The 27743-nt window shown below is 36.9% G+C and overlaps 1 protein-coding gene across 1 annotated transcript; it reads right to left on the minus strand.

Moving 5' to 3' along the window:
• Positions 1–288: 288 nt before the first annotated feature.
• On the minus strand, positions 289–27470 carry tbc1d9 (TBC1 domain family, member 9 (with GRAM domain)). Its single transcript, XM_065295199.2, has 21 exons — positions 26713–27470; positions 19924–20034; positions 16268–16386; positions 15899–16127; positions 13461–13722; positions 13169–13376; positions 12748–12954; positions 11520–11693; positions 10036–10186; positions 8340–8554; positions 8124–8241; positions 7736–8021; positions 6413–6542; positions 6223–6321; positions 6060–6128; positions 5704–5944; positions 4863–4928; positions 4333–4419; positions 3668–3736; positions 2739–2839; positions 289–2487 (listed from the first exon to the last, which is right to left on the minus strand). Exons 1-21 carry the CDS (start codon positions 26834–26836, stop codon positions 1756–1758), a joined length of 3798 nt encoding a protein of 1265 aa, XP_065151271.2. The 5' UTR covers positions 26837–27470; the 3' UTR covers positions 289–1755.
• Positions 27471–27743: the final 273 nt, after the last annotated feature.

Here is a 27743-nt window from a genome sequence, read left to right on the forward strand (position 1 = left end):
TTTTTCCATAATGTATGTCTGTGCACTGTGTGCAATTATTTTGTATATATAAACACACACATGCATGTATTTAAGAAACATTTTTCGTGTGTGTGTGTGTGTGTGCGTGCGTGCGATATAATATACATTTATTTATTTAGATTTTGATATATTTTATATTATATATAAATAAAAATAAATATACATAAATAACATTTTCTTAAATTCATACATGTATGTGTGTATTTATATATATATATACACACACACACACACAAATATATTATGCAAACACAAACTTTTATTTTGTATACAATTAATCTTTTGACAGCCCTATTTATAATATATAATTATTATATAATATATTAATATAACTATCTTTAATAAATGGGAAATACAAGTTTATCAATAATTACTAATACACATTCGGTAACTAAAACTAAAAAGTCTATTCAAATTTTAAGTAAATCTTTTTTTTCACCCCATCCATGAAACATATATAAAAATATGTAATCTATAAAACAAAAAAGACAAATGGAGTTTTTGTAAACAGTAGCAGGAGAATTCCTTTATACTTTTAATTACATGAAGTGACTCAAATCATTTACAGTTCAGTTTTTACCATTCACATTTAAACATTAATGTAAAAACAGCAGCGTAAAGTAAAAAAGCGGTTTAAAATTTAAGAACAACAATATGGAAGCTGACAAGAAGGTGGACTGACATGCCACATGCCTCTTACGGTGAATACACATTAAATTAAAAACTGTACAGAAACTGTCTGGAGTATACTCTATACTACTGTATAAATAGTGAATGCCTAAAGATATTTAGCAACTGGATGGCATTGTCTCTCAGCTGATTAATATCTCATACTTAAGTGTTGTTAGGATACATAACATTCTCGCTTTGCAGATAAAATAGGGAATTTAAAGAATTTGATCCTTTCTGTTTCCACAAGGGGGCGATCAAGGACCCTCGACTCTCCCTGTAAAGCTAACATTATAGAAGACTACTTAGATGGTTGTAGGACTCTGGTATGTTTCACTTATTCAGGACTAGTCAGCTATTCTAAACACGATTACTATGATAAACAGCTTAACTGTATTAGATACAATCAGTAACCATGTCTATATATAAAGTACACCAAACGCATTGTAGTATGCAACAGGACAACGGATCCTCTAAGACTTTTTGTACAGGTCCATTGTTCTGTTTTGTCCTCTGATCCGTTTTATTACGAGCTTATATGAACACAAGAACTTTAATGTTTTATGTTGGATCCATCGCGGTAAACAGGTGGGATCCGATCCGGCCAGTGTAGTTAAAGGGACGGTTCATCCAAAAATGAAAATTCTGTTATCGTTTACTCACCACTGTGTCCAGTACTAAAACCAGTACGATTTTCCTGCATGTAACACAAAATGACAAAATCCTGGCTGATTTTTCGATACAATGAAACTGGATGGGGCCCAAATCTGTCGAGGCTAAAAAATGACATTAAAGCACCAATAAAGTAGCCCATGTGACTTATGATCTCTATTTAAAGGACACGGAAACGGGTTTTGTGAGATAAGACTGAAATTACTTTCTAAAAATCTTTCCCTCCATCACAGTACAATGGTCCCCATCCACTTTCATTGTATGGCACCACGTAAAGGTGAGCAAATAATGACAGGACCATATCTGGCTAAACTATTCCTTGAAAGTAGATGATTCCTTCATGAGTCAAGATAAAGTTTAGAGCGGAAATGAGAAGTTTGTGGTCTAAATAAGTCAGCCAGATAGCGAGATCTCATAGTCACTGATGGACACATTCGGGTGTCCGACCTTCCGTACATTTTTTGCGTTAGTTATCCGTGCGTCGATCTCCACTGGTTTCTCAAAGTACTGCACCAGGGCTTGTTCGGTCAAAACAGAAGCCAGGAACTGTTCGAAAGTAATGGTCCAGTCTTTATCGATACTGGTGCTGTGTGGCAGACCCCCTCTCACGTGATGTCCCGCACCGGCCTGGGGTCCGCCGTTACGTATGAGCACCGTGTCCTCGGCGATGTCCTCACAATGGAGCTTGTCATTCATCTCGGGTGACCCGGTGCTCAGAACGGAGTATGAGGAGACGGACGTGTCGTCTTTGGTCTCGTCATCCGAGATGAGCATGGCGGAGGACGTGGCTGTGTCTTTTGGTGAGGAATCTTCCAGCTTAATGTCCTCCAAAGGACCCGTGATGCAGGAGTTGACCTCAGAGTCGCCCGAGCCACCCGGCGGACAGACGCAAGGCTTGCGGCGATCTCTCTGCCGCTTGCTTCCGCAAACTGGGACCTGGTCGTCATCTTCGTCGTCGCCGTCTCCCTCGTCGTCCTTGCTAGCCGGGGTGCAGAAGAGTTTGCCCACCTCGCCCATCTCTAGCAGTAAGCTGGTTACTGTCGCGGTGGCGTGGTAGAGCTCCTGTTCGTTTGGATCTTCACTGAACATGTTGTACAAAGTCTTACACAGCTCGATAAACTGACTCTGAGCAGAAAGAAATAGTTAGTAATGTTTACAATGTTGTTTATCTTTTCAATAAATAATATTAAAATGATGAATTATCGGCCAATAATCGGTATTTTTTTTTGTTAAAAACCAGCTGATAGTCCTGGCATCAAAAGAAAATGCAACAATTTTGAGCTTTGTGTATAGAAAATGTAAAGAAACATCAGTTTAACCGCTCAGACATTTTTCAGTCATGAAGTAATGCAAATTTTAGTGTGACTCTATTGTACCTGGTTGAGTTTAGGAAGATCCTTCATGTTCTCGAGTTTGGATTTGGTCTCCTGGTTCCACAGGCGCAGGTAAATACGGTAATCTGGAGTGTGTTTCTTAACTACATCAAAGAAAGACACTTATTGCATTCAATTCAACAAAGCAGTTAAATAAAATATATATATATTTTAAATAGTTGAATCATGCTTCGTTTTCTTAAGGGTAAATAATAACAAGTGCATTGCTAGATAATTATTACATATAAATTATGAAAAAAATATGTGTTAAAAACAGATGCAAATAGGCTGTGGTCTTGAAAAACTGCAATACTTTTGGGCAAATCACACACCACCTTCTTTCTGATGTTGGTGTAATTTTTGCTGTCCATACTGTGTTAAACACGCAACATTCAGAGCTTATATTTGATTGTCTTGCATTGCTAATTTGTCACTTATTTAAGCCAGTGAAGCAGCAGTCAGTGAATACACCTGGAGTGGGTGGCGCCCTAGGCGACCGCCTAGTCTACCTATGCCTAGACGCGGCCCTACACACTGCAAAAAATTATTTTCAAGAAAAAAAATCTTAGTATTTTTGTCTTGTTTTCAGTAAAAAATATAAAAAAAATCTTGAACATTTTTCTTAAACACTAAATTCAAGAAAAATTTCTGAAAAATGAGCTTACCACATTGGTAGATTTTTTTGCTTGTTTTATGCACAAAATCATTAAAATTTTATATTTTCTTGGGTCGTTTTGCTTATCAAGAAAAAGCATCTTAAAGAATTTTTAGATATATTTACTGAAAATAAGACAAAAATATTAAGAATTGTTTTTTCTTGAAAATAATTTTTTTGCAGTGCAAATAATGAGAAAAAATTTTACGCTGTAATGCACTGTAATTCACTGTAGATAAAAGTGTCTGCCAAAGGCATAAATGTAACTCATTTGAACCTTTTTCAGTCTTGAAAGAAACCCTGACAAAACCATCATCCTTCTCAGTTCTGTTCTTGGGGTCGAGTCCTGCGAATGAGAGGTAAAAGATGTAGATCAGTAATCACAACACGACTCAAGCGTGACTCCAGACACAGAGGATAAACAAGCATCATGCAGATGAAATAGGCCTTTAAAATTGACAGAAGTTCACATTTCATGCACATTTGGTCTTTCTAGAAATTAACAGTGGGATGCTGTGTCGGACACCATACCAGCTGCTCATAATTTAAAGTATACAAATGCAGACCTTCCACGAGAAAACATGTTTACTTTCCGTTTTAAGATAAGACGTTGAAATGTCACAAACACACTATTTGGTTTAAATATTTGTAATATAATGTCATATGTTATTAAAAGATATGTTTTTGTGTTATATTATTCTGTACTAATCTGCTTCTGGGTTACAGTATGTTATTAGTTTTGAGCAGTTGTTATCTGGGAATAACAAACCTGCAAATGTCATGACTGGCCAATCAGAATCAAGCATTCCAACGAGCCGTGTAATAAGCTAAAATAAACTATGATAAGAAACACCTGTTCACCATTTCAATGCACAGCACCTGTAGATACAGAGCAATGAAATGAAGCAGAGTAACAGTAGATCATAAATTATGAATCAGTACCGGCGGAAGTCTCTGGAGTGATGTCTTCAAAGAAATACTGCATTGCTTCACAGGCCGAATCAGGTTCCTCCTGTTCATGATTCACATCTGAGGAGGAAACCATAAATATTCAGACTCTTAAAACAAGATTCAGTTTTGAATCTCAATAAATGAATCTCATGTCACATTTCACCCCAACATCAACAAGTAAAATAAAAGTAAAAAAAATCATAGCAATTTCCATTTGATTTAAATTATAATATTAGAATTTAAAAGGAAATGAACTTGATGACAATGTCGAATAATTTTTAAGTTATATGTGGAATGTTCTCTGATATTCATTCATAATGCACTGCAGTTTATAATAACAACTGCAGTGTGAGAGATTATGCTTCTGCTTTTTATCTATACTGTCTCTTAAAAAAGGGAAGCAATCACTGTTAAAGGTTCGTTTAACATCCCGTTTCTTTTAATAAACTGAGTTGAACTGCAATATTTACAAGAATGAACTTTATGTCCGAGTGTTACAGGCTTCATTTATTGTCACTCACCTGGAAGTACATGCAACTTGTACAAAAACTTGAGTTTCTCTGTCAAGTCACCGTGACACAAGATACCTGCGACACAAAACATTGCTTTGTTAATTCGATCAATTTAAATGCACAACAAATCGAATGAACTATATTAAATTTTGGTCATTTTTAACTCTTTATTATTAAAAAATGTATTTCCTAAAGTTTACTTATTATACATTCCATAGTGCATCATGTCCATTTTCAACCGTCTCATTGCCCTTAAAATGTAAGGTTTTTTTGGCCTGCTGTTACTATAAGAAACGTCCCTTTGCATTTTAACATTACTTGAACATGCATGAAAAAAGTCTGATTTTCCCGACCTATTTAAGTGCTATAATTGGGTCCCCAGTGCTTCTATTAACCTAGAAAATGTAAAAAAGTTCAACCCAATAACTTAGTTTTGGTAAACCATTCTCTGCAAGCATGTGAAAAAATATGTTGTTCAGATTTCGTCTGTATTATGACGTAGGTAGCAAGTCTTATTATAATAATACCACCCCTTAATCTGCACTATCCAACCACAACACTGCCATTTAGTGCAGAGAGAAAGAGAGAGAAAACAAATACTGACAGCACAGTTGAGTTTCAATTACAACAAACCACCATTATGGTGATCAGTGTTTGCTTTTTATCAGCTCAAAAATGTTACATTTTTGCTCCCACCTACAAAGTGCCAATTTTAACATGTTGTAATAAATGATCTGTGTGGTACTTTGACCTAAAACTTCACATATGCATTCTGGGGACACCAAAGATTTATATTACATCTTAAAAAAAATCTCAAAATATGACCCCTTTAAACGCCATGCTCACTTACTCAAGCCACAGATGAACTCGCGGAAGTTTATGAGCGCGTCTGCGTTTTGATCCAGCAGACGGAAGAATCGCAGGGCCAGATCGTCCGCGTGAGAGCCGCACGCCCAGGGGAAAAGCAGCACGAACAGACCCTTAAACTGCTCCAGGTCAATGCGGTACTGCTCCAAGTACGGCAGACTCGGGTCGTGACGGCTCATGGGGTTACTGGTGCTGCCCCAGTAACAACTTGTCAGATGCTCAGCCTGATGGAAACACATGCATGGATCGGCCATGAGACTTCAGTATTAAGTTAATGGATGCGTGGCGTGTTAATAATTAATCAGGATCATGACCCCAAAGACTTATTTTAGGTCTTACTTTAAACAGCGTGTAGAGCTCCTCTAGTTCATCGATGCTAAAGGCCGTCTCGGTCACTATGGTCCGCACCTGGATAAAAAGAGCAGAATGAAATATATTAACATCATGCAATCGCTATATAACACAGACACATGTAACATATTTTACTTGAGATGGTCATTACCACGTTGCGTTTGGTGTTGTCTTCAATAGCCTGGATGACTTTAAGCCTCTGTTTGAATCGCATCTGCTCGATAACATCTGCCCTTATGGAGCCAAACTTCTGTAGGTGACAGAATCAACATAACAGTTTAATATTACACCGCTCGTGAATTTGTAAGTCAGGTTGAAAGCAGACATAAATAATGACAAACCTCATAAGAAGTGCGGACGAGTTTGAAGATGTCCACCTCGGGATGTGGTTCGCCGTTATCAGTCAGCAGAGAGTGCAGGTGAGGGATCGGAGGAAGTGTGCTGTCCTTATTGGTCACGCTGTCCAGATACCTACAACACAAACACACAAACTTAAAATTAACCTTAAATACCCTTAAAATGAATGTAAACCGATATACGACATCTTCTTTACACTGTTTACTCACATTTTTATATGCTCACTAGGTAGAAAACTAAATATTATACCACATAACCTACTATGCAACATACTGCATACTAACTGTACTGTAATTAAAATGCTATATACTTAAATACTCAATATGCAATATAATACAAAAGCTGTACTGAACATCCAATATACTACATATATTCACCATATATTCTGCACAAAAAATGATATAAACTACATACGCGTTATACTACACAGACTCAGTATGCAATATACTGTATATATAAATGCAATGTCAATGTTTACAGTATACAATACATATACTGTACTTAAAAAGCAATATACTACATATATTCAATATGCAACATACCATATTTTCTGCACAAAAAATGCAGTAAAAAAGCTACACAAAATGCTCTATACTACATAGTCTCAGTATGCAATATATTGTATATATAAATGCATTGGTCATGTAGTATATATACTACATATATTGTACTCAAAATACAATATACTACATATATTCAATATACCGTATATTCTGCACAAAAGATGCAATAAACTACATACAAATTATACTAGATAAATTACATGGTATGCAATATGTACTGTATATATAAATGCAATTCAATATACTACATATACTGTACTGAACATGCAATATACTACATATATTCATTACACAATACACCATATATTCTGCACAAAAGATGCAAGAAACTATATACACGTTATAATGCACAGACTCTGTATGCAAAATACTTTATTTATAAATACAATGGTCATGTAGTATATATACTACATATACTGTACTTAAAATGCAATATACCACATATATTCAATATGCAATATACCATATATATTGTAATAAAGATGCAACAAACTACATACACGCAATATACTGTATATACTGTACTCAAAATATAAACTATATATACACACTGGTGCGAAAATGCAATATACTAAAATACTCCATATGCAATATACTACATATACAATATACGCATACTGCACTCAAAACGCAAAACAGCACATATATTCAATATGCAGTAGACCATATTTACTTAAAATGCAATATACTACAAACTCCCACACTGCAGGACACAACATATAGTCACTTTAGATTTCCTCATACCTGCCCAGGATGGTCATGGCTTCTCCATCATCTTTGCAGGCCAGCAGCTGATGGATGTTGGCATCCAGCACCGATAGCGCGAGTTGGAAGATGACCTTGATGCCCTCGTAGAAGAAGCAGTCCACCACCACGACGGCACTTTCAAACGGCATGACGGACAGGAAGAGCGTGAGGAACCACGAGAGCGAGATGGTGGAGATGACGGCCAGCGCCTGCATGCAGTCGTACAGCTGAGGAACGTGCACGTGAGCGAGCTCTTCAAACACACCCTGATCCACCAGAGCACCTGTTGACAAACACACACAATATCACCGTATGCACCTTATGACCTTTATGATGTATGCGTTGTATTGCCAGTCTGCTAAACAGATAATAATCCGGAGCTCACCTACAACTCTGGTGTTGTAGTAATCTGGTAGCATTCTTTCACATAAGGCCACCAGAAGCCAGAAGGCCTCTTCCTCTTTAGCGTACAGCAGAAGTACAGAAGTCACGATGTTCATGGCCTGTGTGTAAAAATATGAGTTTCAAGAGTAAGTTTGCAGAAAAACGAACAACATATCTCCACTTGGGTTGTTTGCGTGTGTGGAGGGTGCGCTCATACCTGGCAGTAGCCAATATTGGGGTTACGAAAAGCGTACGCCGTCAGTACTCGACGCAAGGCGGCGATGCCCATCTCGTTCTGAAAGGCCGGATGCTCCGGAAGAGACCGATGCAAATCTCTCTCGATCTCCTCTGTGGCCAGATTATATTTCCCCATCGACTTCTCCACCAGATCTTCGTAATAACCAGGATGAGTAGCCATTTCATTAATCGCCCCTGCGCACACCAAAATTAACAGCCAATCAGATAACACTGCATACCAATTCTACTACTTTTACGTTCATGCTTTTTGCAGTATATCCAAACAGAACATTCAACTCATTTTCATCAGTATTTGTGGGAATCGAACCCATGACTTTTGTGTGTTGAATGCAATGCTTTACCAATTAAGCTACAGGAAAATGTGCACTATTGTACACCTCACACCTAAATACCAGCATACAAGTTTAAAGCAAAAGGCGAATTTAAACCAGGGACATCGCATCAAATGACAATGAAATCAGTCTTTTCCGACCTTTATTGGCCAAACCTGACTTTGGTGGGCAGAGCTAGTGTAAATAGCATTTGCCAACAGGTGACACTTATTTGCACTTATAATTAAAAATATAACCATTTGAAAAAATTATGACTAAATGTATCTGCAATTATATCATCACCCATCATCAGACTGCTACATTTTGCACGACCACAAAAGCAATGTGCAGTCATGTTTATAGTTTGTTTAGTCTTATTGTGGCCTGTAAAGGTTTCAATACGCTTTACTTCACAAAACATCTAAATAACAGGAAACAATTTTGAACGACAAACAGGTATGTGCAGTTAACCACGAGAGCACCACAGAAGAAAAGTAGGCTAACAGGTGTGTGTGTAAAAGTGAACGCAGAGAAATGTACCACATTAAAAAAAGTCCAGGTTTTTGTTGAATATCTTATCCCAATCTGTAGTGCTAACGTACAAAGGTTATTATAGAAAAGTAAAATGTTATGTTATGTAAGGGATAACGTACAGATTGTATCGCCAAAATAAGCCCAGACAGTGTGATCAGGTTTGTGTTACACTTAAGGGGCTTATTTTGTGATAACAACCGGCTGCCTGTATATTATCCAGTCCCTCCAGAAAAAGGCCTCATTTTTTCAAAAACACCACATATTCGCAGCATAAAATCACATATATCTTTGCAGAAAGTTGAAAAATGTTGCATTTACTTCACACAAGCGCAGCCATGTCCCCTGTTGCCATGGGAATGTTATAAAGTGACGTGATTATGTGATGTGAACATCATTATAAAACTGCAAAACCTGAAAACTGTTTTTGCAAATTCCCGCAAATTTTTGCAAGTTCCCGCAATTTTATTGCATAAAATTGCATAATTATCCCGCATATTCCATAGCATTTATTAAGAAAACGTGGTGCGAGATCAAGGACTTTTGCCCGCAACAATAAAAAAACTCGCAGTTTTTCTGGAAGGACTGATGTTATTTAAAAACATATTTATATTAAATTTTTGTGTAATATTAATTTGTTACTAGTTTTGAGCGTACCTTGTTATCTGGGAATAACAAACCTGCAAATGTTAAGACTGACCAATCAGAATCAAGCATTCCAACAAGCTGTATAATAACATAATTTATAACCATATTTAGATCACGTCCCACCAATAAAAAACAAGCAGGTTTAAGGGATATCCTGCGACTCACCTGAAAACAGGAGCCAGAGTTCTCCTCTCATGTTCTCCGGGATACCCTGCATCACCAGGTCTTTGGTCTTCTCTGTCCGGTACATACACACTCCCTGACCGTACTCCGCAAAGTGATTTTTCCAAGCCTGCTCCTTCAGAAACTCTTTAGCCTAAAGACATTAAACACCACATCAACCATGTGAGAAGTCCATTTTTAACAAATACATACTGGGAAGCTAGAATCTTCATTACGATTTTATTTTAAAATTGTAAATACGTTTTAGATCAGATAATTAAAATACATGTGTCTCTGCAGGACATGCATGTATTTACAATCTCATACGCCCACACTGAACTAAATGAACACAGAATACATTAAGTGGTTTTAAAGCAGTTGACGGTAAGCAGATGTTAAGTTTAGTAACTTGACTTTCACTTCCTGTTTGTGTCTGTTTAGCTACAAACACTCAGAAATCAATCAACAACGCGTTGTGATTGTCTGTTGATCGGTGTTCGATGTGAAGTCTCTGCAGATTAAACCCTAACTATGAGTTTAAATGATTTATGCATGTTTTTTGCTCAAGAATGACAGTGGCTGTATCATTTCTATGGTAAAGAATTAGACAAATATTAAAGATTAAAATGGATATAAATGTTGTTTGGCTAAAAGTAAGATTTCTTCATCTAAAGTGAAAGTAACAGAAGTGGGTCTATTAGCTCCCCCTGCAGGCATTTGTTGAAATACATAATGCTGTTTTTGTTACAAAGGCTACATATTACTGTAATGTGTTTACTTGTTTTGATACTTTATTTGAACCAACTATTATTGCATTGTCATTATTATGTAATTTTAAAGGTTATTGCTCACTTGGGTCTATTTTATTATGATATTACGCACTGCCCGAAAATAGTCCCCTGCTATTGAAAGTAACCAAGGGGACTATTTTCGGGCAGTGCGTAATATTACTATGCCTGCTGCAGCCATGTTACGGCAGCAAAGTGTTGATTATTACGCCAGAATGAGAGTATAGTTCCTAGCCACATCTGCCTAGAAAATCACAACTTTTAATTTTCTGTCAGTCTTAGTACACGATGTAACTACAGAAGAGTCAAGTTTTAAATAGGAAAAATATCAAAACTCTTTGGTTATTTATTAGCGTGATGTTAATGGTCTTATCAGATTCAATGGATTGTGCTAAGCTATGCTAAAAGTGGTACCACCAGACCCGGAGATCAGCTGAATGGATTCCAAAACGGTAAGAATCAAATGTTTAACTCTAGGGGAGCTGGAAAATGAGCATATATTCAAAAAAAGTGGAATGTCCCTATAAAACATTTCAAAATAATGTGATTTCATTTTCCCATTTATTTAATTTACCATTAAGGATTTCTTAAAAAGTGTAAAATCTTGTCTCGTCTCGTGAACCCAATCTCATGTCTTTTCTTGTCTCGTGGATTAAGTGTCACACCCCTAACAGTGATGGTGCATTTTTGTGCGTTTACCAGTTTTGGGTTGAACTCCTCTGGTGATCGCCGGCGGTACATGGTCATCAACGCTTGTGTTGCCGTGGGAACTCGGTTATCATTGAGATTAAACTGCCTCTCGCTCTCTCCCTCTGAGCCGAGAGCCCTGCGCTGAGGACTACAGGACAGAATGCTGCTCTGCTGAGAGTACAACTACAAACAGAACACAATTCAGTACACTATTGGTATAGTAAAGCATAGTATAGTATTTTTTGTAAAATATGAATAGTGTGACATAATATTCCTTATACCACAGGCATGTTGAATGCTTTATTCTGATTGGTTGAGAAATGTTCCATGGGTGTTAATTATTTTTCTGTAAACCACACACCTGACCTGTCAAATGTCTTAAAATAACCACCAGAGCGATGTTTGTGGTAACTGTGGTATAAGAGGAATAATTGACTCCGGTCCTTCAAATTATTTGAAAATAACGCACACTCCACTTTGCGTCGTGCCGCATTACCAACTTGGGTGTAAATAATTTTTAAATAATTCAATGGCCTGTCGTCAATTATTCCTTACATAGTTTAATATAGTAGTGTGCGGTATATTGTCCAGGGTTGGGGAAAAAAATAAGATTTTTCCTAATACTGGGTTCATGTTTCTTTGCGCTCAAATAGACAAATTTACCCCCAAATTATTTCAAAATGCCGCAGTTATCCTCGTAAAAATAGTTTGCTGCGTGAATGTGAAAGAAAACGTATGTGTAACAGTATACTGTTATCTGTGAATTACATCTGGGTCTTAAAGTGACAGCACACCAATTAAAGGTGCAATGTGTAGATTTTAGCGACATCTAGACGTGAGATTGTGAATTGCAACCAACTGCTCAGTCCACAGCTCACCCCTTTTGAAACGCATAGAGAAGCTACGGTAGCTACGTACCACAGGACAAAAACATGTAATTGTCTGAGAAAACGTAGTGACAAAACGCGCTCTGTAGAGCAGTTTGTCCATTTAGGACTACTGTAGAAACATAACAGCGCAAAATGGTGACTTCTATGGAAGGGGACCCTTACATGGAAGGGGAGTAGGGTATGGTATAGTATCATACTGTATTGTATTGTATCACACTGAATCAAGTTATGCAATATTATATTGTACTCGTATCAAAGTACAATATAGTTAAACAAAGTAGGCTACAATGTACGTCTGTAGTAGCATACGGTATACCATGTATTATCAAACAAACAGTTCAGCCCACCTCGTCATCTGAGCTACTGAGACTGCCTGCGATTTCCCGCTCAAAGTAGATTTTTGAAGTGGTCTGCTGCAGGAAGTCAGAAATCCTCTGCACTAGAAAGTCCCGATCTTTGAGGTTGGCAAAGAGGAAAGTCATTTTGTTTTTGGTGCTGATCGACAAGGGGCTCGGCAGGACATTGGAGCTATCAGCTTTCTCAACAATGGTCACCTGTTGAAGAGAACGAGAAACTCTTGAAATCGATTGTGATTGGAGCTCTTTGTTTAATGGGTGGTGGGGCAACTATCCTACGTCATGACAATTATCTGAATAAATTTTGTTGTTTTTGGCAGAACTACATCTGAGCAAAGTATCCCATAAACTAGGCAGGTGGAGCTAGGGATGGAGGTGGGTTTGACAGCTTAAGAACTGTGAAGTGACAGACCTCTCTGAGCGGGATAATCAGACTGCAGACGGTCTCCTCTTTACTTGTGAAGCAGATGTAATTAGTAGAGACAAACATCTGTCCGAGTATGTGCATCTTGTTGAAGGGCGTCCACAGCGTACAGTCGGTGTGACCGTCAAGCTTCTCGTCTTTAGGAAGGCGGAAAAGCGCCCGGTATCGCTCGCTTTTAGCCCTGGCATCCAAATCCCTGAACACATCACATGGAGAAGACATTCAATTTCTAAATCTCAAAAGAAAAGCTCTATAAATCAACTGATTTATCAGCACAGACCTTTTAAGAGCAGACACTTTCTTGGGTGACTTTTTCTTTAGTTTGGGCAGAGATCGGTCCTGCTCGAAGCTCTTGTTGTCCAACAGCTGACGCATGGCTATGTTAGCCAACTGCTCCATGAGTTTGAAAGTCTCATTGATGTTCAGGAACACAGAGAAGACGTGCTCGCTACTGCGCGTGCTGACTCGCACCATGTCGGGGAGCAGAAGTGTGGCGTTTTTCTCCAGCTGTGTGATGTCGGCCCAGCGGATCACCAGCTTGACTAAAGGAACCGATAGCGAACACAGATTCATATAAAGATTCATTGGTGTTTATATACAAACACAGATTCATATAAAGATTTCTATTGTTTGTGTTCATATACAAAAACAGACTCATTTTAAGATTAATTTGTGTTTATATATGAACATATATTCATATAAAGATTCAAATGATTTGTGTTCACATACAAACACAGATTCATACTGAGATTCATATGATTTGTGTTCATATACAAACACAGATCAATACTGAGATTAATTTGAGTTTATATACAAACACAGATTCATATAAAGATTCATATGCTTTGTGTTCATATACAAACAAAGATTCATACTGAGATTCATTTCAGTTTATATACAATCACAGATTCATACTGAGATTAATATGTTTTGTGTTCATATACAAACACAGATTCATACCAAGATTCATTTGAGTTTATATACAAACACAGATTCATATAAAGATTCAGATGTTTTGTATTCATATACAAACACAGATTCATATTAAGATTCATATAATTTGTGTTCATATAAAAACACAGATTCATATAAAGATTCATATGACTTGTGATCATATACAAACACTGATTCATTCCGAGATTAATTTGAGTTTATATACAAACAAAGATTAATATAAAGATTCATATGTTTTGTGTTCATATACAAACACAGATTCATATAAAGATTTATATGTTTTGTATTCATATACAACACAGATTCATATGAATACAAAACATATGAATCTTTATATACAAACACAAATTTATATAGAGATTCATATGTTTTGTGTTCATATACAAACACAGATTCATATAAAGATTCATATAATTTGTGTTCATATACAGACACAAATTCATATATAGGTTCATATTTTTTGTGTTCATATACAAACACAAATTCATATAAAGATTCATATAATTTGTGTTCATATACAAACACAGATTCATACCGAGATTCATGTGAGTTTATATAAAAACACAGATTCATATAAAGATTCATATGACTTGTGATCATATAAAAACACTGATTCATTCCGAGATTAATTTGAGTTTATATACTAACACAGATTAATATAAAGATTTTTATGTTTTGTGTTCATATACAAACACAGATTCATATAAAGATTCATATGACTTGTGATCATATAAAAACACGGATTAATTCCGAGATTAATTTGAGTTTATATACTAACACAGATTAATATAAAGATTTTTATGTTTTGTGTTCATATACAAACACAGATTCATATAAAGATTCATATGACTTGTAATCATATAAAAACACTGATTCATTCCGAGATTAATTTGAGTTTATATACTAACACAGATTAATATAAAGATTCATATGTTTTGTGTTCATATACAAACACAGACAGATTCATATAAAGATTCAGATGTTTTGTATTCATATACAAACACAGATTCATATTAAGATTCATATAATTTGTGTTCATATACAAACACAGATTCATACCGAGATTCATGTGAGTTTATATAAAAACACAGATTCATATAAAGATTTTTTTGTTTTGTGTTCATATACAAACAGAGATTCGTATTGAGATTTATTTGAGTTTATATGCAAACACAGATTAATTTAGAGATTTATTTGTGTTAATATAAAACACAGATTCATATAAAGATTCTTATGTTTTGTGTTCATATACAAACAGAGATTCGTATTGAGATTTATTTGAGTTTATATGCAAACACAGATTAATTTAGAGATTTATTTGTGTTTATATAAAACACAGATTCATATAAAGATTCTTATGTTTTGTGTTCATATACAAACAGAGATTCGTATTGAGATTTATTTGAGTATATATACAAACACAGATTCATATAAAGATTAATATTTTTTCTGTTCATATACAAACACAGAGATTAATTTGTGATAAAAAATACAGATTCATATTAAGATGGTTTGTATGTAAAAACAAAACACAGATTCATACAAAGATTCAAACCAGAGGATAAAACTAAAAATATTAAATGATTAATTAATAAGTATTGTGTAAAATAAGTTTTCTGCAATTCTGCAACTTGGTATAATTAAATATTATTATCTTTATACTGATTTTGGTAAGAGCTAATAAAAAGGCTTTAACCAATTTAAACAACATTACATCCAACAGTGTTCATCACACACATGTTATAAGATCTAAGATCTCCTCACCCTCTTTTCCCAGCAGATAGGAGTAAAAACAGAGGTGGTTGATGCTCAGATACAGCCAGCCCTGACGTGGCACCTTCCCTTTCCAGTAGCTACAGGAGTAATAGTTCACCAGCTTCTCCTCCTCGGGCATACAGAAGAGCTTACGAAACTTAGCGATGGCTTCCTTGAACTTGTCTGTGTCGTCGTCTTCTTTGATGTCGTGGCTTTTGCTGTATTCAGCTATGATGCCCTGGATAGAAAGACACAGACGGACAGATACAGAGAGATTACGACTCTGCTCTCCTAAAATGCTGCCATATAAGATATCCCAGAATGCAACACAAGTACTTAAAAAAATAAATAAACGAGATTGAAGCTGATCTGTCTCACCTGAATTTTGCCCTTAACAAAAGTAGTGATGTCATTTTCATTCTCAAATATAGAGAGCGTTTGCAGGAGGTTCTGCTCCAACCACTCCCAGTTCTCCGTGATCTCCTTACGAGAGCTCCCTACAGATAAATAAAGAATTCAACTCGAAATCAAACACCACAAATCCACATATTTGATATCATAAATTCAAGATTTTTCTAGCAGACGTTCAGATCACATCATTGAATTAAATCTGCATTAACTCGGCTCTCTTTAGGCAATGAATCAAATTCAGTACTGGCAAGATAAATGATTAATTATAACCCCTCTGCGACAAGATTAAAGTACTCGCTGTATTAAGACTCAGCTCCTGTATATCTCAGTCATGGGTTCACATATTCTGATAAAATCGCAATGCACTGTAAGTCACTGGATAAAAGCATCTGTCAAATGCGCTAATTTAATTTTAAAAACTAGTTTGGCATTTTCTATTAAACTATAAATATTTTAACATAAAATATAGAATAACAAAAAATCTATAATCATTTTATATATGCCTACATGTCAGATAGATGCATTGAAATATACAAAGCATCGAAACAAAAGAGATGCTTTGTAGAGAACATGCACACAGGTCTCTTTTGTTGCTCGTCTTTAACAAAGAGATTGACCAAATGGCTGACAGCTAGCAAAGTATGGGCTTGTGAAATCTGTTTCTTAGCTAATCGAGTTTGGAGGGAACTGCATTTGTTTCGGAGCACTTTCTGCTCCTTTGGGAGGCAGGAGATCTCTTTCATCCATCAGACATTGCGCTTTAGACTGTATTCGCTAGTGTACTGCTGTGGAACCAGTGCTATTCTTGCAGCATGCATACTTTGCACAGTCTACTGCAGTTTACTGTATTAACAAAACAACATTTGAGGACGCGTGTAGTAAATAAACACAATAAAATGACGTATTCTGCAATGTGGTGGTGTATCAGCGAGTCACTGTCCTTTTTGAATCGCTATTTGTTTGGAATAGCTAATGTTGAAATATTTATTTAATTTGACAATTGCAAAAAACGAAAAGTTACATACATTTTTTATGTATATAATCATCACCAAGCTTATGTGTATTGACACAACACTTGGTACTTGTGATGGCATTAAGGAACTGAGGGTGAATTTAAAGTTCCGTCACAGCACCACCTAGTGGTCAGAAAAATATTTAACATGCCTATAACTTTTGGCAGGGATTGACATATTTTCATGGGAGCTGATTTTTTAGATTCCTGAAACATTGCCGAGTCCAATGATACCAAACATACCAGGTTTGCCTTACACATAGTCCATCACTGCAAAATTGCGCAAAAAAATATCTCCGCGACCGTTATACCGATCAACTCGAAACCACTTTTATCACATATACAGCTTCTTGACTAGTGTTGGGCGACATGCCCCATTTTGAGATCGTCCTATCGTCAGCCTCTGAGATCGATGATACACAATAGTATCGGGGGCAGGGCAGTAGTTTACTCATTACATTTATTTTTTCATTTTTTTTACTTATTTATGTCACTTGATTGGTGGAAGCAAGGGCAACACTGTCATAACCACAACCTTCTTAAAACTGATGCCATTAGTCCATCCGCGTCATTTAGTCCAGGTGCTCTAAAATTTCCTGCGTGCCAGGGAGTGGGAACCACAAATGTTAATTTTAAACCTCTGCGTGCCTAACAACCTGCAAAGAAATGTCAAGCCGCGCGTATTACAAGTTGCTAGGAGGAGCCCATGCCACGCGCATTCAGGTCAGTGAAAGAGTGCAAGATGCGCGCATTGAGTCCACGTGCATAACAGAAGAAATCTGCACGTATTACAAGTTCACTCGCGCTATGTGATGCCCACAAACCCTATCATGTGAGGAAAAGCATGCAATGCGCATGTTAATATGACACTGTGAAGATAATAATACTAACTATTGCACCTATCCTCATGAAAGGCCGCTATTAAGCCGATTTATAGTCGTGTGTAGGTTCTACACCGTTGCTACGGCGTAGGCTATCCGTAGCCTGTGCGGAGCTCTGTGTAGCCTGACGCGCACCTCGCAAAATTTTAACAGCTCGTCAGATCTACGTGGACCACAGGCGCTGTGATTGATCCACCAGAACCCCTCCCGTCAGGTAAAAAAAAACTACGTCATAAGTATTTCCGTTTGTGACGGTGAAAACAAAGCTGAGCCAAGTTGAGGAGTGATTTAACTCAAACTGCATCAAAAGTCGCTGTTTATTTACTTTCATCATTGCTGGTCTTCTCAAATTATACACAACAAGTTGCTGTTTCTTCTTCGTTTGTGGGTTAACTTGCCAAGCTTCTTCTTCTCTGATGGTTGCGCTGCCACTGTGGTTACACGCGTGGTTACTGCCTACCAGCGGTCTGCACGTGTGTTTGCACGTCGACGCGGACGACGACGCAGAAGTATAAATGAAAACCGACGCGGAACCTACGCTGCCGCGGCTACGCCGTAGGACCTACGCACAACTATAACGAGCCCTTTAGCGATATGTCTGACGATCGTCGATACACAATACTATCGTCTATCGGCACAACCCTATTCTGGACTATATACTATTGACGAAACAACAAAATTCACAGAAAAATTTGTGAAAAAAATTAGGAGAGTTGATTCTTTACAGTCCTAAATTGTTGCCGAGTCCAACGATACCAAACATACTAGGTTTGCCTTACGCTTAAGTCCAGCACTGCTAAATAGCGCAAAAAAACAACCGCAAATATATCCACACGCGTTATTCGAATCAACTCGAAACCACTTTTATCACATATACATATATAGCTTCTGGACTATATAATAATAATAATGACCAAATTACAAACTTTCCAAAGAAAATATACCTCAAGATTATTTTCCACTTATCTAAATTTACTATTTATGTGTACATACAGAAGGCAAAACTGGAGTGGTCTCTTCATTTTTTCCATGGGCTTTATATTAAAGGAACAGCATGTAAGAAATGTATATCAATTAATCATAAAATGTCCCTGATATGTCACTAGACATTAAGAAATCATTTTCATTTCAAATACTTATATTACTGACAACAGTAGTCTAGCCAGGATATTGTCATTTAAAAAGTGGAGTTGCAGCCCTCAACTGATGTTTATGTTTTCATTTCGTGTATTGGCCACCAGTTGTGTGATTGCAGCACCAGTTTTGGCCACAATCCTACATACTGTTCCTATAAATATTGTTATTTGTGCTGCAGAAATATTAAATTATTCATAACAAACAAAATCACAAACAACTTCATATTACGCGCCAATAGAGTTAAAACAGTTAAACTAGAATCATAAAATAGTTTCAATTTAAAATTCTGATTGGTTGAGCCATATTTGACGCTGTTGTAAATTTGCCATTAAACACAAACCTAGACAGTGAATCACTGTTGGACAGCGACATAACCTCTGCTTGAGAGTGAACGATCTTTGCTGAACTTTCAAAGCCAAGACAGTAAGTGAACTCAAGCAACGTTTGAAAGAAAAGTGCACATTGATTTCTGACTTCCCATTCCACTTTAGATGCACTAGGCCATGAGGTAATGCCGCCGGGGAGAAGGCGAAATATTGCGAGGGAATATTCCAGAATGGGAGGCGGCGGGTGGTAAGAAGGCAGTATGTTACCATGGGCAATGGTCCAGTAAACCAGTGAATCGGGCGTCTGGTAGAGGATCCTGTACGGAGCCACACGGGCACTGGAGTCCAACACGACATCAAGCGTTCCAACAAGAAGACCTGTGGGAAAACAGTGAATATTAGGCAATGGATTATGATGACATGATGCTGGATTATGAAAGCAGCAGCTTAAAATAGAATTTGTCCAGGGATCCCACACCTATTGATCCAATATTATGAAAATATTGACTTTCCAATTGTTTCCAGTCATTTAGAAACATGATAGAGATGTTAATTTAATTGAGGTTGGTTACAAGAGCAATTTTTTTGGTAGCTCAGTGCATGGTAAAGCATTGTGTCTGCTGTGTAAAAGGTTGTGAGTTTAATCACAGGAAACACACATACAGATAAAATGTATACCTTGTAATAGTCTTTGGATAAAGGCATCTGCTAAATGAATAAATGTAATTTCTGACACCAAAATACTTTAAAGTCCCCATGTAGGTGGTAATTTTATCACTTAAAAATCATATTTGAGCATCATAATATCATATGTGTGAAAGTAATTCGCAGGAATATCTTTGGAAATAGTGCTGCCTCACGATTAGTCGTGACTAATCGTTTGCAAAATAAAAGTTTTTGTTTACATAAAATATTTGTGTGTACTGTGTATAATAACTATGTTTTTATAAATAAACACACATAAATGTATAATTTTAAGAATTTTTTAAAATAATTATATACATGCGTATGTGTATGTATACATAATTATTATACACAGTACACACACATATGTTATGTAAACAAAAACTTTTATTCTGCAAACGATTAGTCGCGACTGGAAAACTGGAGAAAATATGTAGGAATGGTGTTGAATGACGAAATTGCACATGGTTTGTCTTGCAGCATAAACCGGCCCTTGTATGTTTCTTTATTTAAAAAGTATAGCTAATCTGATAATACTTTCAGTTAGAAATAAAAGTGTAGTAGTGTCATCTCCATTTAAACTGTTTACACAGAATGTCCATCAGAATCAACCCTGAAAATGTGAAAAAAGGCCCTACACGTGAGCAGGGAAATTTAACAGATTGCCAACACATAAAACAGGAACAACAGGAACGAGTCATTGTGATGTGGATAAATTGGCATATTCATTATTGCACACTTCCCTAGTACTGGTGTCCTAATCGTCACTCGAGACTGGTAGTGTCACAATAACATAAAATAAAATTGGTTTTATCACAATAAAACAATAAGCCTAATATTTATATCCAGTAAGGATACTGTTAAATGGCTTTCAAGCAACAACCTAACAAAATCTAAAGAAACTATTTATTCATATTGTATTTATTTAATAAAATAAGTTTTTTGGTAAATGTTGTTATGCTAGTATGTAAAGCGCTTTGAGAAAGTTACTTTTAAGGGTGCTATACAATACATAAATGTCAGGGCTTCCCGCAGCACTTTTCAGTTCGGGCGGGCCGCCTAAGCTTGGAAACCCTACCGCCTTAACTAAGTTGTTAAAAAAAAAACACCAAAAAAAATTTGCCACAAAAAAAGGCTGTCAAGTGCATCTCGGGAAACAGCGCGGCTGTCTGGAGGATAACAAGCCAGTTGATAAAACATCTCGGAGATGGCGCGGATGCGCTTCACACTGTGAGCATGCACGCGCGCCACATGGCCGAAATGAGATAAAGACGTGGTCCGTCATGTCTGAAGGACAGCCAGTTGATAAAACACGTGTCCATGAGAACTGTAAGTGGACTTATGTTTTGGGGTTATTTAAGCCTGTTATTGTATTAGTCTATAGTTCTTGCAATTTTTGAGGTAAAACATTTAATTCATTAATAATCTAGTATGTGTTTATTTTCTGTCATAGTTTCTTCAAAATTAAGTTTTATGTGTGTGTTTTAAATAAAATAAAAAAAATTCATCATGACACGTATGCCCCGCCCCTTTAATTACCACTCCTCCGGTCCTGCCCCCCACCCAACCCTACCACCTTAACTAACAAATTTTCTGCGGGTAACCAGGAATGTATTATTATTATTAAAATGTATGTAAATTAGTGTATATGGTTTAAATTAACACGATTTATTTATAAAAAGGGCTTAATTATTCTTTCACATCTACTCAGAATTTTTTTATTTTGTTTATTAAAAATTTCCATTGAAGGAGTAAACACATACATATCTAGATATTTATCAAACACTGGCAAATATAAAAATTATTGAATGTGCCAAACTATTTTTTTGTAGTGGAGATTGGAAAAAACACACATATCAAATAAAGTCTGCCGAATATAACACCATCAAACCTGAATCTTTGAAACATCTAGATGAGGAACTTTAGCATTGCCTAAGGGGGGAGACTGAGGAATTGCAAGTATCCGATAATCTGACACGCCAAATTAAAACATCTGCAAAACCTACCGATCAACATGTTTCTCCCTCTGACATCATACTTTATCTTCAGATCTGCACCACTGAGTAAGTGAGCTTATATGCACAGAATAAGCGAATAACTATCAAAAATCTCATTATAGAAACCTGTTTTCACGCATTTACATGCAAATCAGTAAACCGGATATGCAGAAACTGTTTACAGAGGATTAAGATATTTGTCAGGTTTCTTGCAGGAAGTGACGTCACCGCATATAGTAAATAAAGTCGTTCAAAAAGCCGATGTGAAATTTGTCTTGAGCTATAATGTTGTATCTCTTCATGTCTGCAGAACCTGTTAATGTAACATGAGCTTTTATTTACACCAACCGCTTGAGTCGAACGCAGACTGTTATGCTTTACTATGCGCCTACTTTCGCTTGTGACATTTATCTTTCACATGTGGAGACATGCGCACATGACCAAAACTGTGGTTAAGATGTATACAGTTTATTAAGAATAATCGGCATAAGACTGTGAGTGCGTTTAAAGGTGAAATATACAATACATAAGAAAATATACAATACTATAGACAGTTTCAGCAATAACAACATAAACAAGCGGCTTTCGTGGAAAACACGTAACTTGTGGTAAACTCCGCTAAGAACAATAACAACAAAGTACTTTAAAAGTAGTTTATTTATATAACAAGCTAAATAAACAACATGCAGATTCCCTAGGAAACCAAAACATTTGTTATTTTCAACAAGGTAATTGTTCAAGAGTTAAGTTAAGCAACTAGTCAGACCATTAAACAAACAGAAACCGGAAGTAAAGTTCCGACCAGACGCATAATTGCGTCACAGCACGTTGTCGGATGAAACCGTCTATGGCTTTAGACAAATTTCCCATCGACTTTTTGAACGATTATAGGCGGTGACGTCGCTGCCTACGAGAAACCTTACAAATCTCATGTAAAGCAGTTTTCTGCATAGCTTGTTTATTGATTTGCATGTAAATGCAGGAAATCGGTCTTATCTATAAGAAGCAGATTTTTAATAGTTCTGCTTTTTCTGTGCATGTAAACACACTCACTGGGACAGTACCTCAGAAACTCCACACAGATATTTACCTTTAACGTCCCAGTATGAGGTACTAATATGCACCCTTTTTGAAGAGGTACTGCCCCAGTTACATTTTGTTTACCATTCCAGGACCGATACAGCTTTGCCAAGTCATGCTTAATGAATTGTAACGTACCGAAGCATGTTAAGTTGAGTTTTTTGTAGCTATTTTGAATAAAGTCATTATTTTTGCACTATGACAAAGGCTTGCGTTGTGCTGCAATGATTTTCCCACACTTAAATGTGTGGTTGAGAACAGGGATCCTCTAGTCTTCCTCTTTTCTGCATGGGTGAGATTACACCGCCTCTTAAACACATGACTTTCAGTTTTGCTCGGATGAGCAATGGTTTCCTTGGTTGCAGAGACAAGAGAGCAGAGATCTGAGAATACAGTAAACGTCACGTGATCTGTTCAGACTCTAAGCTCATCGCTTTGTGCCTCTAAGTAAACGTGAATTGCATTATGGGATACAAAATTGCACACAACATGCTTTGCTGCATACTGCACAATGCTCCTACTGCTACACATGTAGCGGGTTACACAAGTATTATACATGCCGTCTCCAGCATACGTATGAATACAACTTTAAAGGACACCTATTATGCAAAATCCACTTTTATGTAAAATCCACATAAATGTGCATTGGCAGTGTAAGAACACAACCACCCTACGATGAAAACAAATCTACCCGCTCTTTGTTTTTGAAGCCCTATTAAACCAAAGCAGTCTCATTAGACATGCCGTTTTTATTCTTTTATCAATGTGAGGTCACATTGATAAAGCCCCGCCCACTAACAGTCCTGCATTACCATAGTTTCCACCCTCAGGGAGTTGTACGCTGTCCACTATATACTATTGTCTCGGACTGTATTAATCAGATCTATTTGAACTGAAACAGTGCTCTCTGTCTGTTTGTAAGGAAGTGAGACACTGTAGCTCATTTGCATTTAAAGGTACAGACATTTAAACAGCGAGTTTTTTCTCCCACCCAAATAAGGGCATTTTGGACATGATATAATAAATGATCTGTGGAGTATTTTGAGCTGAAACCTAACACTTATACTACATCTTGTAAAAGGCTATAATAGGTGCCCTTTAATCTTATTATTTGAATCTATGGTGTAATTCAGAAATGTTGTTGTGCAGTCGAGGTGTTGTGGGAGGATTATTTGTGTGTCTTCTCTAAATATAGACTGTAGATGCTCTCAGTTGAATTCATTGGTAGATCATCTCTGCTCTGACAAAAACACATAGGCAAAATCAATATGCTTTTAAACAGCAACAACCTGATACTATACAGTGCGGAGTAGCAAAAAATAGCTTTTTGCAATGGCACGAACATAATGTTTGGCCTCTTGAAACCAACCTGAGCACTAGATTTTTAGATCATGGACTACATGATACTTTGCTGACTATCTTAGTGTCAAAATTTTTGAGAAGTATGATTATGTAAATTAAAGAAAAAACAAGAACTTCATTTCGAAGACACTGATCGTCGTCGCTTTTTTACAAGTTAGAGAAATCAATGTGAAATAAATGCATGAAATCAAACTTTGATGCTCCTCATTAGATAGAGAATTTGGTTTTACAGACAGGGTCACATATTATAGTCGCAAAACCTATATGCAAAGATACAATAGTTTTTCAGGTGTGCTGTTAAAATTCAACCTCAAAGAAAATAAGCAAGACAATTCATAAGAAATTTAGTCGGTTTCCCTCAGGGGTTTCGTCTAAATGCGGACTAGCCAAGATTCGTCTGGGCCGTGCCAGGACGACCAACTCTCACTCGCAACTGGCACACATCTCACACACTTATGTAACAATGACATCATCTTTCTCAGTTGTGTAGTCTTTGTGTCTTTCTTCCCTCGATGACAGACACAAAGGGAATTGACACCCGAATGCAGGCAACGTTTTGGCTCTTAGAATTATCTTCAGTAATAAAGGTCTTGTTTTAAGGACCTGTTTACTTCAAAGCTCAACATGAAACAGCAGAAACTCGACAATTAGAGGAGGTTGAAAGCGAACTGCTGCCCACCTATAAATACAGGTCAGGTCAGGTCAGGTCAGGTCAGGTGAGGCGTTTGTCAACACATTTACAACCCCAGCTTTCCCTTCACCGTACATATATATAATGTTAACAAAATAGATAATGGTTTGATCACTGATAAAGCTGACTCTTAAAGGAAAACACCACCTTTTTTCAATATTGTACTTTGTTCTTCCCTCAACTTAGACAAATTAACACATACATATCTTTATTCAATGCGTACACTTAATCTTTGTACAGCGTGTCGTGAATGTGTTAGCATTTAGCCTAGCCCCATTCATTCCTTAGGATCCAAGCAGGGATGAATTTAGAAGCCACCAAACACTTCCATGCTTTCCCTATTTAAAGACCGTTACATGAGGAGTAACACGAGTTAGCATGGTGGCACAAAATAAAATGTGGTGATTTTTTAAGTGCACTTAGTATGCAGCACTTCGACCTCGGGCGCAGTAACATCAACACTTCCGACTTCGGAGGTTTGAGCGAGAGGGGGAGTAATGATAATGTATTCATGCGTATGATAATGTATTAATTAAGTTGAGGGAAGAACATAGTAAAATATTGGAAAACTGTGGTGTTTTCCTTTAATAAGTTATTACAAACACATTTGCCTAGAGTGATTCTGAACTTTATCTATACTCTATCTATAATATTATTTCTCTCTTTCTCTCTCTTCGTATCTATCTATCTACCTACTATCTATCTACCTACTGTATCTATATACCTATCTATCTGTCTATCTACCTATCAAATATTGGATTTATAAACAGAATTCTTTTCAGTTTCTTTAATTTTCCAGGTCACTTAAACCATTTAATCATGTTTTTTCTTTACATCATGTTCAGACTTTTCTGGAAAATAGTTCTCAAATCATGTGAGGTGCATGCTGTCAATAAAGCAAAAAGTCAAATACTGACCATTTTTAAATACTAAACATGCATCTTTCAATGTAACTTTTCACTTAAATTACTCTTAACATTAAACAAATTAGTTTAATAACTGATGCATTCAGTAATCCAATCCATCTTTTCACATCAGCCCAACCAATCTTCTCCACGCTGAGGTAAGGGCGCACAGGTGCGTCTCCACTTACGCAGACGTAAGCAATAACGTAACACCTCCATATCTGACTCAATTTGCTTTAAACAGACACTTTCATAAAACATTTGCATGCCAAACAGCTCTGCAGAAGCCGCTTCTGTCATTAAATAACAAACACTCTTGAATAAGTGATTGCGTTACCTGCGAGTCCGCCTCCTCCTTCGCCATGGCCCTTGCGCTTCTGCAGGATGAAATAAGGATTCGCTCTTTCTGTCATCCACAAAGCGCTGGCCAACAACACCTCCTCGGGGTTGACCCACATCATTAACACGATCTCCTTACGAGGACATCAAAATAATAAATACAGTATATATGCGGTCCGGAATGCAGTCGATGTCCTAAACCTTATCCAATCGTCAAATCGCGCACCATTTAAAGGGAAACCACGCGCTTCAGATACCGGGTGGCTTTTATTTTGCACAATTACAGGTGATCAGCTACATATAACACCTAGTGTGTGAAACTAGGTGCGATATAAAACCAGCGATATACATTGAAATTTGCGCGTGCTATACCAGAATACTATATATATAATCTTAAAACGAGCGCGCACACGTCACATCACACATCCACGCTGCCCAGAAAGGACAATGACCGCTAACGATGGATATTAAAGCTTATAAAATGCAGAAGTGGTATATTCCAATGTTTCATGATGATGATGGACGTTTCTCGGTGGTTAAATCGCCTCAGTCTTTGTTATTCGCCTCCGTGTCAGGTGCGCCTGGACACAACGCCCTCTCGCGACTTCATTCATGTCAATGCAAAATAAACAGATGTGCAAATGCACACGCCGTTTGCGTTTAGTACGGTAACGACACGACAAACGCTTCCCATCAAACAAAACAAACAATGCATGACATTCTGCCCTGATTCACCGACGCGCGACTCTCTAGCGCCACTGCGGTACGGCAGCGCGCGGCCGGCGTGCGTCAGCGTCATGGGCGGAATGTTGTGACGTCACAACGGTGAGAGGAAAATACTTTCGATAATAAACAGAATTTTCTTGCGGTTTTTAATTTTTAATTTCGATCTTTAGTAAAGGTTATCACAAACATTTTTATATTAATAACGTAAGTGAAGTATAGAAATAATTATTGAATTAATATTATTAATACTCTAAAAAGGGATGTGTTTATTTTTACACATTTGTTTGTGTTATGCTATTTAAC

The sequence above is a fragment of the Paramisgurnus dabryanus genome, chromosome 4 (genome assembly GCF_030506205.2).
Source record: "Paramisgurnus dabryanus chromosome 4, PD_genome_1.1, whole genome shotgun sequence".
NCBI lineage: Eukaryota > Metazoa > Chordata > Actinopteri > Cypriniformes > Cobitidae > Paramisgurnus > Paramisgurnus dabryanus.